This window comes from Tachyglossus aculeatus, chromosome X1, assembly GCF_015852505.1.
Source record: "Tachyglossus aculeatus isolate mTacAcu1 chromosome X1, mTacAcu1.pri, whole genome shotgun sequence".
Classification (NCBI taxonomy): Eukaryota; Metazoa; Chordata; class Mammalia; order Monotremata; family Tachyglossidae; genus Tachyglossus; species Tachyglossus aculeatus.
This window is the reverse complement of record NC_052101.1, coordinates 35,050,179-35,062,113: the sequence shown is the minus strand read 5'-3', so window position 1 is coordinate 35,062,113 and position 11,935 is coordinate 35,050,179. Positions and strand designations below refer to the sequence as shown.

Below are 11,935 nucleotides of genomic sequence, written 5' to 3'. Positions count from 1 at the left end.
TCAACTGGGATCTCATTCAATTGAGAAGCACTGCAGGCCAATGGAAAGAGCACGGCCCTGGGAGTCAGAGGTCCTGGGTTCTAATCTGCGACCTGCCACTTTGCAGTAGTAAGTATAGCATGTATTTGGAACTTACTATACGCAAAGTCACCTCTCAGGGTGGCAACTGGAGAGTTTCCAATAGTTTACCAGTCTCGGTTCCCGGGGGGAGAGCCAAGCAGAGGAATTCCCAATTAATTCCCAGGTTTCCCAGTGGCTAGCGAGCGGAAGACAATATCTGCTACAAGTCAAAACTCACCCGTGCTGGGCAGTGGCGGCTTGGGAGGGAGTCGAGGGGGGAGACTCAAGTTTACTGCGCCAAAGAATGCAATGGTAAACCACTTCTGTATTTTTACCAAGAAAACTCTAAGGAGACACTACCAGAACGATTGCAGATGGAGAGCGGGACTTTCTGGGAGAGATGTTTGATGATGATGATGATGGTATTTGTTAAGCGCTTACTATGTGTAAAGCACTGTTCTAAGCGCTGGGGAGGTTTCATAGTAAGCGCTTAATAAATGCCATTATTATTATTATTATTATTCAAGGTAATCAGGTTGTCCCATGGGGGGGCTCACAGTTTTAATCCCCATTTTCCAGATGAGGTAAATGAGGCCGAGAGAAGTTAAGTGACTTGCCCAAAGTCATACAGCTGACAGTTGGCGGAGCCAGGATTTGAACCCCTGACCTCTGACTCCAAAGCCCGGGCTCTTTCCACTGAGCCACGTTTCCGTGGCGTCGCTATGGGTCGGAAACGACTCGACGGCGTAAGACAAGTAAAACATGTGAAAATGCTACGAGCATTTTACAGTGATGTAAAATCGATCTGGGGGAAAAGAAACAGTGATACTTGGGCAAAGTGTCCCAGGCTTCCAGCTCTGCCGCTGTTTACATGTAGAAATCCTATTAACAGCATCTGTTTGTCGTCAGGAGTTTCTCTCAAGTTACTCATTCTGTCTGTCCAATTTAATTAAATCTGGGTAAACGAATGTCAGCACGCATTAGTGGACGCAAGATTCCCATAGCTGAGACTGAGTCACCTGAATAATAATAATGATGGCATTTGTTAAGCGCTTACTATGTGCAAAGCACTGTTCTAAGCGCTGGGGGGGATACAATGTGATCAAGTTGTCCCAGGTGGGGCTCACAGTCTTAATCCCCATTTTTACAGATGAGGTAACTGAGGGTCAGAGAAGTTAAGTGACTTGCCCGAGGTCACACAGCAGACTTGTGGTGGAACAGGGATCATCGCAAACACTCTAACGTTGGTCGCCCGGTGCCTTTTTAATCTTCCAGATTGTACAGGATTAAACCCACATTGAAGTTTTCTAAGGGCAGTCTTGAGCAAAAGGAAACACCTACTCTTATAACATCTACTGTTATTAGAGGCAGCCACGAGATGGAGTTATATGCCTTTTTTAACGCTGCCTAAATCTATTTCCTCTATGTGCCTTCGTGAGTTCTGAGAAAACATGACCATTTTCTGCGTGGTTTTTAGAGGCAGAAGAGCCTTAGGGAGTGGAAAGTGAAGCAGCGTGGCTCAGTGGAAAGAGCCCGGGCTTTGGAGTCGGAGGCCGCGGGTTCAAATTCCGGCTCGGCCACCTGTCAGCTGTGTGACTTTGGGCAAATCATTTAACTTCTCTGTGCCTCAGTTACTTCATCTGGAAAATGGAGATTAAGGCTGTGAGCCCTCTGTGGGACAGCCTGATCACCTTGTAACCTCCCCAGCGCTTAGAACAGTGTTTTGCACCTAGTTAGCGCTTAATAAATGCCATTATTATTATTAATGATGTGCATATATAATTCTATTTATTTATATTGATTGATTGATTCACTCATATTTATTGAGCGCTTTCTGTGTGCAGAGGTGCCTGTCAACTTGTTTTGTTTTGTTGTCTGTCTCCCGCTTTCTAGACTGTGAGCCCGTTGTTGGGTAGGGACCATCTCTATATGTTGCCAACTTGTACTTCCCAAGCGCTTAGTACAGTGGTCTGCACACACTAAGCGCTCAATAAATATGACTGATTGATTGATTGTACTTCCCAAGCGCTTAGTACAGTGCTCTGCACACAGTAAGCGCTCAATAAATATGATTGATTGATTGATTGATTGTACTTCCCAAGCACTTAGTACAGTGCTCTGCACACAGTAAGTGCTCAATAAATACGATTGAATGAATGACTAGGAGTCAAAAGAGGTTGAGTAAGGAACAAGAGGAGTCTGGTATAGACACACAATTACCCTCTCTCCCCTTCAAAGCCTTTTCAAAGGCACATCTCTTCCAGGAGGCCTTCCCAGATTAAGCCCCACTTTTCCTCATCTTCCGTAGCCCACAGCATTTATGTATATATCTGTAATTTTATTTATTTGCATTGATGTCTATCTCCCCTGCCTGTAGAATGTAAGCTCATTGTGGGCAGGGAATATCACTGTTTATTGTTGTATTGTACTTTCCCAAGCGCTTAGTACAGTGCTCTGCACCCAGTAAGTGCTCAATAAATATGATTGAATGAATGAATATTTGAGAGAGAAAAAGTAGGGAATGTGTAAAAGCCTGGAGACTCAGAGAAGGGAACGGCACTCTCCAAGCGCTTAGTACAGTGCTCTGCACAGTAAGTGCTCAGTAAATATGATTGAATGAATGAATTAAAACCCATTCGATTCCATTTAACCAATCAAATGTATTTAGTGAGTGCTTACTTTGTTTAGAGGACAGTACTAAGCACTTGAGGGAGTACAACATAACAGAGTTGGCAGACATGTTCCCTGTCAATCAATCAATCAATCGTATTTATTGAGCGCTTACTGTGTGCAGAGCACTGTACTAAGTGCTTGGGAAGTACAAGTTGGCAACATGTAGAGACAGTCCCTACCCAACAGTGGGCTCACAGTCTAGAAGGGGGAGACAGAGAACAAAACCAAACATATTAACAAAATAAAATAAGTAGAATAGATAGGTACAAGTAAAATAAATAAATAGAGTAATAAATATGTACAAACATATATACATATATACAGGTGCTGTGGGGAAGGGAAGGAGGAAAGACAGGGGGCATGGAGAGGGGGACGAGGGGGAGAGGAAGGAGGGGGCTCAGTCTGGGAAGGCCTCCTGGAGGAGGTGAGCTCTCAGTAGGGCCTTGAAGGGAGGTAGAAGAGCTAGCTTGGCGGATGGGCAGAGGGAGGGCATTCCAGGCCCGGGGGAAGACGTGGGCCGGGGGTCGACGGCGGGACAGGCGAGAACGAGGCCTAACGGTGAGGAGATTAGCGGCGGAGGAGCGGAGGGTGCGGGCTGGGCTGGAGAAGGAGAGAAGGGAGGTGAGGTAGGAGGGGGCGAGGGGATGGACAGCCTTGAAGCCCAGGGTGAGGAGTTTCTGCCTGATGCGCAGATTGATTGGTAGCCACTGGAGATTTTTGGGCATATGTCCATAAGGAGCTCACAGTTTTATGCTAACTGGCTGAGGGATGTGTGGAGAGCAGAGCTTGGTTTAAACTGGCAGATGGCTCTAACAGTTGGGCGAAGAGGCCAGTTCCTGAACTCCACTCGCCTCAGAGGAGCTCTGTGGCCTTCCTGCAGCACTTCTGCTTCCCCTTCCGATCTCCACTGCCTTTAACCCCGACAGAGAAGGGAAGAGAAACAGGTACAATAACCTGGGGAAAAACAAGGAGGGTGAACGCTGATCCCTAGTTTCTAGACAACGGTGGAAACGCAGGTTGGAGGGCTCAGAATAATAATGATGGTATTTGTTAAGGGCTTACTATGTGCCAAGCACTGTTCTCCATCAGGTGTCAAAGAGGTCCTCGCTAGAAGGAGCTGAGGAGCCCCACTCTAGGGAGAGAATTATTTGAATTGATCAAGTAGAGCAGGAGAGTAATTCCTTGTGGAGGACCCTATTGGCAGAACTGGAGTCCCGGGTTCGGGGCCGGAGGCTGCCAAAACATTTAACCTCAGTCAGTCAACTGTATTTATTGAGTGCTTACTGTGTGCACAGTACTGTACTAAGTACTTTCATTCATTCATTCATTCAATCGTATTTATTGAGCGCTTACTATGTGCATAGCACTGTATTAAGCGCTTGGGAAGTACAAGTTGGCAACATGTAGAGACAGTCCCTGCCCAACAGTGGCCTCACAGTCTAGAAGGGGGAGACAGAGAACAAAACAAAACATATTAACAAAATAAAATAAATAGAATATGTACAAGTAAAACAAATAAATAGACTTGAGAGAGTCTTGTCTTATGCCGTTGAGTCGTCTCCGACCCATAGCAACACCATGGACACATCTCCCCTAGAACGCCCCACCTCCATCTGCAATCATTCTTGTAATGGATCCGTAGAGTTTTCTTGGTAAAAATCTGGAAGTGGTTTACCGTTGCCTCCTTCCGCGAAGTAAACTCCAGTCTCCACCCTCGACTCTCTCCCGTGCCTCTGCTGCACAGCACAGGTGAGTTTTGACTTGTAGCAGATTGCCTTCTACTTGCTAGCCACTGCCCAAACGAGGAACGGGTAGACCTCTGCTTGACTCTACCTCCCACAGTCAAGATTGGTAGGATACTGGAAACTCTCCAGGTGCGACCCTGAGACAGAACTTGGGAGAGTGCAATACAATACTAAACTGACACATATCCTGCTCACGACAAGCTTACAGTCTAGAGGGGGAGACAGACATCATTAATATAAATTAATAAATGGCAGACATGTACCATATGTGCTGCGGAGTTGGGAGGTGTCTTTTTGTCACTTTTCTCTCTTCATCCAGCTGTGAGTGAGGCAGGAGGAAATCACGGGACTCTGTCACCTGGGCAATAGTGGCGGGATCTTCAGGGGGAAGGGAGAAATCAGTTACCAAAAATAAAACTAGTTGCCATTGAGATTTGGGGCCAACTTTATTGTAATCCAAGTAGCCAGTTTCTTCTCCATCCCCTCTAACCTCTCCTCTCCCATACCCCCCTCCACCCCTACTCCTCTCTCAGTAGGAAGCTCACAACTCTGGTTTTTGCAGTTAGTTATGACTCTTCTTCTTGGTCTTGGTCTTCTTGTTCTTCTTTCGCTCCGGATCCTGCCCAAAGGGAAAATGAAAACCAAGAGCCTGTGAGTCGCTAGCAGGCAGGATGGAAGTGGAGTGAAACTGCTTCCAGACCCCAAATACCAGGGTGCTCCCTGGATAGCTATGGGTGCTCTGAGGAAGGAAATTAAGAGCTATATGGACAATAATAATAATAACGATGGTATTTGTTAAGTGCTTATTATGTGCCAAGCGCGGTTCTAAGCACTGGGGTTGATACAAGGTAATCAGGTTGTCCCACGTGGGGCTCACAGGCTTCATCCTCATTTTACAGATGAGGTAACTGAGGCACAGAGAAGTTAAGTGACTTGCCCAAAGTCACACAGTTGACAAGTGGCAGAGGCGGGATTAGAACCCACAACCTCTGACTCCCAAGCCCGTGCTCTTTCCACTAAGCCACACTGCTTCTCTAGAAGCAGACAAGACTACAGAAGGCCAGGCAAAGTGGACCCTCGGAGAATACCTGGGTCTCCTCAGGTCAAGCCTTTCAACTAGCCTTGAGCAGTCAATCAATGGTATTTATTGAGCGTTTGCTGTGTACAGAGCACTATATTGCAAGTTGGGAATAATAATAATTTGGGGAGTGCCGAGAACAGTGCTTAACACTGGGGTAGATACAGTACACCACAATCAGATCAGACACAGAATCTGTTGGGGCTCCCATTGTAAGACCAGCAGGAAGAACAGGTATTTAATCCCCATTTTACAGAATTTTAAGAAAACGGAGGCACAGAGGAGTTAGGCGACTTGCCCAAGGTCACACAGCAGGCAAGTGGCAGAGCAGGGATTAGAGCCCAGAGCTCCAGACTCCTCTCCCACTTCCCCCATGCCCAGCTTTCCCCGGGGTTGGAAAAGGAGGGTAGAATTTGCTGTCCTAAAGCAGCAGCCCCAACCTGTCCCCACAGTTGCAGAACAAAGGAAAACTGAACTTCATCTGAGGGGCTCAGCTCCATCCCTCACACGGTTACCTTTTCCAAATCGCTGTCGCTGCCGCTGCTACTGCTGTCACTGCTCCCATCTCCCTGTGGGGCCAGACAAGAAGGGGAGAGGTCATCCCCCGGCAAGTAGACCTGTCCACCCAATGGCCTCGCAAAGCCCTGGAAGGCCTCAGTTTCCTCCCACATCCAGATTCAGTGTGGAGTTCGTATGGATTGTGTGAGAAATAGCAACTCTAATTTGCTCTCTACCAAGAAAGTACCCTACGTGGATGTGACTGGCAGAAATGATCTTGGGAAGAAAATGCTAATACAGAAAGATGCAATGAAAATGTTGACCCTATTTCTTCCAGACTCAGTGTAACATCAATCATTCCAAGGAGAGGAAAGGATTTCTTGAGTATTTCACTAGGGTAAAAGGTGAGAATGGTTGGGGAGATGGGTTTGGTGTTAATGAAGCAATTCTGATCCCAGGTTTTCCTATTCCAAACAGAAAAAAGAGAGCATCACACAAAGTCTGAATGGCTGCTTTACCTTTTCCTTGTCTTTCTTTTTCTGGCCCTCATCTTGCTTCACTTTCCCTTGTTCCTTTTCCTTCTGTTTATCCTTGTCATCATCTTTTCCAAACCCTGTAGGATAGGGTGAAGACAGAAATTAGACCCAAAGTAGGGACAACAGCAGAACCAGGCCGAATGAGAACAAAATCGTTGATTTCCTCCAGGCAGCAACTAGCCTATCCACTTTACAAGTCATTATGATATCTGGGGTCTTTCTAGATGTGATTTTGGTTTGTAATAGGCCATTTAGGTAACAGTTATCATTCTCAGGAAAAAGCTTGGATTCCCAACATAGAACATTGCATTAGGCATGTATGTAAGAGGGTTTGAGATCAGGTCATATTTTGGATTTTAACAGGCAATCTTTTTCTTTTAAGAGGTCCCAGACCCTTCTTTCCCCACCATGCATACTGCATGAGTGTTTACTTCATTCCTTCTTCCAGCATCACCCGCAAAAATGTAAAATCAAATATTTTTTAAAAGCCACCGTGAGATTCTGTCTTCTTTATTCTTTCTTTGCCAAATTCTCAACCAACAACCTCAGAAACTCCAAGTCTTTATATAGTTCAATGCCAAGATAGCTCCCTTTGCTAGGGGAGTTCAGTAACCCCCAAAATATGTGTTTGAAAAACATCCATCAGCAGGACACTAGCCAAAGCAACTCACACTTGAGAACAGATGCCATCTCGTCAGAGATTCCCTGGGGCTGGAGCGTGACCTATAAAGAGAAGATCCCAGGGGGAATAATATGTAAAGAAGAAGCGGCCTTTGGATTCTGTTTGACGTTAAACTTTCCACTGTCAGGTTACTGCAGAAGTCTTGCAGAACAGGCATTATGGGCTAGCATCCTTCTTCGTTCCCTGCCCTCTGCCCACCTCTCCTCATTTTTACCCTACCCCAATCACACCCCACCAATCGCACCCATACGTTAGATGGGGTGTCCACGTTGTAGCCTCTTACTGTCCTGGTTACCTGGGCAAATATCACTTTGCACTATAAGCCAAACATATTCGTAAATATTTATTACTCTACTTATTTATTTATTTTACTTGTACATATCTATTCTATTTATTTTATTTTGTTAGTATGTTTGGTTTTGTTCTCTGTCTCCCCCTTTTAGACTGTGAGCCCACTGTTGGGTAGGGACTATCTCTATATGTTGCTAACTTATACTTCCCAAGTGCTTAGCACAGTGATCTGCACACAGTAAGCACTCAATAAATACGATTGATGATGATAATGATGAAGCCAAACAAGTCCTGGCACCCTGTATTTGTTAGCAGCAATTTCTCCTTATAGCTGGTGCACAGCTCATATGCCAGGCAAATCTAAGAGTTGGGGTCCCCTGCTCCCCACACCAGAGGCAGTTTTGTTAAACGAGCTAAAGGACAATTTTAACCCGCCGGGTGGCTGGCACCCTCATCTGATACTTCGTGCCTCTAGGTAAGGATGGGAGGACACTTCCACCTTTGATAAGGTGCCAGAGGGGTGTCAGAGTGTCCAAACCCCAATAAAGAATGTGTTTAATGTGGAATTCTGAATCCTGTCATTCAAAGTTGCAGAATAATATATCAATCAATCAATCATATTTATTGAGCACTTTACTGTAGGCAGAGCACTGTACAAAGTGCTCGGGAGAGTACGGCACAACAAAATGACACATTCCCTACCCACATCAAGCTGAGGGAGACTTCATTTGGTCCAGAACCTTTCTGCCAGTCAAACACTGAAACCTTCAGGATGATTGTACCCTTTTTTTAGAGATCTCCAGGGATGGGGATTTCATATCTTCCCTTAGTAGCCAGTGTCAGTGTTTGATTTATCCTCTGGGAAGCCAAGTAATTCTTCCCTCGAAGAATAAATCCAGGGCATATCCAGTGGACATTAGATCTTTGGGCTCAGATGCCTGTTTGTGCCTTCTCTAGGTGGGCCTTTCCCCCTTCCCTGCTAACAATGAAAGTGGCATTTTTAAGTGCTTACTATGTGCAAACCCTGTACTAAGCCCTGGGGGAAGATACAAAATAATTGGATTGGACACAGCCCCTATCCTTCATCACAGGGCTCATAGTCTGAGAGGGAGGAAGAATGGGTAATGAATCTCCACTTTATGGATGATTGAACTGAGGCACAGAGAAGTTAAGTGACTCGCCCAAGGGCACACACAACAGGCAACTGGCAGAGCAGGAATTAGAACCCAGGTCTTCTGACTCCAAGGCCAACACTCTTTCCACTCCTTCCCCCTCTAGGCTGTAAACTCGTTGTGGGCAGGGAAGGCGACCACTAAAACTGTTGTGTTGTGAGCCCCACGTGGGACAACCTGATTTTTGAAGCCGTGTTTTCACGTTGTTGATAAAAGTAGAGAGCGGTGATGATGGAAAATTTATTTCATTAAAAATGAAGTTAAAGCTCCTTGAAAAAAAGCTACGTGAATAGCTACGTATTGTGAATGTTCATTTGCATGTTAATTTAGAGGCATTTTTTATATCCCTTAATGCCAGAGTAATCTTAGCTAATTGGTCCCCTGTGGGTAAGGATCCACCCAGCAGTAAGTGTTTACAGTGATCAGAATAGGTTTAAATCCTCACCTGAGAGCCCGTGGTAGGTACAGAGCTAAGAAAGTCAAGCTACATGCCATTACCTTGGGGTCTCTTTGGGGAATCCTAGAAGGACTGCACTGGGCAACCAAACCTAGGCACAAAGGTGTCCTGCCAATCTGATTAATAACAGTAAGCGCTCAATAAAAACGATTGAATGGAACTAAAGTTTCAACATCTGGTGCTGGCCCCCCAAGTAGCTGAGTTTGTGTGACCAATGTTCAGTTAACCGGACTGTGTTCCCACACTGCAGTTGATCTCTTCCTCCCTTCAAAGCCCTACTGAGAGGTCACCTCCTCCGGGAGGCCTTCCCTCCTCCTTTTTCTTCCCCTCCTCCCCATGCCCCCCACACTACCTCCTTCCCCTTCCCGCAGCACTCGTATATATTTGTACAGATTTATTACTTTATTTTACTTGTACATATTTACTATTCTATTTATTTTGTAAATGATGTGCCTATGGCTTTAATTCCATTTGTTCTGACGATTTTGACGCCTGTCTACATGTTTTGTTTTGTTGTCTGTCTCCCCCTTCTAGACTGTGAGCCCTTTGGTGGGTAGGGACTGTCTCTGTATGTTGCCAACTTGTAATAATAATAATAATAATAATGATGACATTTATTAAGAGCTTACTATGTGCAGAGCACTGTTCTAAGCGCTGCCCTTAGTACTGTGCGCTGCACACAGTAAGCACTCAATAAATACATTTGAATGAATGAATGAATCACCTTGTATCTACCCCAGTGCTTAGAACAGTGCTCGGCACATAGTAAGTGCTTAACAAATGCCATCATTATTATTATTATCATTATTATTACTTTCCCAAGTGCTTATTGCAGTGCTCTGCACTCAGTAGTGGCTCAATAAATATGGTTGATTGATAACCCAAACTTCTTCTCACTCTCTTCTCCCTCTCTCCTTCTCCAGCCTCCCTCCACGTGGCTAGCTTGTTGTCACTGTGAAGAGGGGACCACTCAGCACGGCCTAGTAGATAAAGCACGGGCTTGGGAGTTCCAATCCCGGCTCCACCACTTGTCTGCTGTGTGGCCTTGGGCAAGTTACTTAACTTCTCTGTGCCTCAGTTACTTCATCTGTAAAACGGGGCTTTAAGACTGTGAGCCCCAGGTGGGACAGGGATTGTGTCCAACCTGCTCAGCTTGTATCTACCCCAGCGTTGAACAGTGCTTGACGCAAGAGTAAGCGCTTACAGATACCATCGTTACCGTTCTACGTGCCCTCACAGTTCTGCGATCCTCCCTCCATCTTCTAGAGGTTGTCTCGGAGAAGGAGGGAGATTCCTTTATGGATAATAATATCGAAGTGATCAGGAAGCCAGCCCCCAGAATGATTTGTCTACCATACGCTCTGCCAAAGGCTGTGGCTTGCAGCCTCCAGACAGATTTCATCATCACAGGGAGTCGAGAGTCAAGAGACACCCAGACTGGATTCAGCCCGGAGCGATCTGGTTTACAAACTGCTACATCCTGCTCCTCTAGGCCCCGGCCGTTGTCAGCACCACCCCCATTTCTCCTTGTGCAAGAGTTTCCAGGAGTGGCAGCCACCAGTCCCGCACAGAACTATCCGAATGTACATAACCCACAGCGGGAAATGAAGAGTTGCATTTTTAGTTCCTGGATTGGTACTCATTCATTCATTCATTCAATCGTATTTATTGAGCACGTACTGTACTGAGCACTTGGGAAGTACAAGTTGGCACCATATAGAGATGGTCCCTACCTAACAGTGGGCTCACAGTCTAGACGGGGGAGACAGACAACGAAACAAAACATATTAACAAAATACAATAAATAGAATAAATATGTACAAATAAAATAAAGAGTAATAAATACATATAAACATATATACAGGTGCTGTGGGGAGGGGAAGGAGGTAAGGCGGGGGGGATGGGGAGGGGGAGGAGGGAGAATTCCCTCCCTCCCCTTCCCCCCACAAGCAATGGCAGCAATAGTTCAGAGCTGAATGAGTTGCAGGGATCATAAACCATATCGACATTAAGATAAAATAGACACAGACATACCTGGTTTTCATTTGAGACACAAAGTCTTTTCTATTTTTAATCAACCAATCGATAGCATTGGTTGATCATTTACTGTTTGCAGGGCATCATCATCATCAATCGTATTTATTGAGCGCTTACTGTGCGCAGAGCACTGTACTAAGCGCTTGGGAAGTACAATTTGGCAACATCTAGAGACAGTCCCTACCCAATAGTGGGCTCACAGTCTAAAAGGGGGAGACAGAGAACAAAACCAAACATACTAACAAAATAAAATAGAATAGATATGTACAAGTAAAATAAATAGAGTAATAAATATGTACAAACATATATACATATATACAGGTATTAAGCACTTGGGAGAGTCCAATACAACAGAGTTGGTAGACATAATTCCTGCCCACCACAAGCTTACAGGCTAGAGGACTGTATTTTACTCCGTATTTCTCCACCTGTGGTTAAGAAATACCTTTCATTCTGTCTTTCCGCAAGGAATCAACACCTGAGAGCTTCCGTCTCAGATGCTACTGCCCTTCAAATCCCCCAAATCTCTATCTGCAGAAACCAACCGACCAACTCAGTTTCAGTGTAATCATCCCAGCGCAGAGCCCAAGAAAAGGCGTGAGACAGGCGGCCAAGTTACCTTGTTATTGGAGAGACAAGCTGCTGTTCAGGCTTCCTGTGAGAAGAAGGTTTCTCTAGTTCCCATCCTGCCTTTATATGCCGTTTC

The 11,935-nt window shown here is 45.4% G+C and overlaps 1 protein-coding gene across 1 annotated transcript; it reads right to left on the bottom strand.

Annotated features, from left to right (window-relative positions):
- Positions 1 to 4,905: 4,905 nt before the first annotated feature.
- Positions 4,906 to 11,935, bottom strand: LOC119919896 (protein FAM133-like). The gene is made up of 5 exons (XM_038740691.1): positions 11,849 to 11,935; positions 7,262 to 7,313; positions 6,573 to 6,667; positions 6,072 to 6,125; positions 4,906 to 5,097 (listed from the first exon to the last, which is right to left on the bottom strand). Exons 2-5 carry the CDS (start codon positions 7,278 to 7,280, stop codon positions 5,041 to 5,043), a joined length of 225 nt encoding a protein of 74 aa, XP_038596619.1. The 5' UTR covers positions 7,281 to 7,313; positions 11,849 to 11,935; the 3' UTR covers positions 4,906 to 5,040.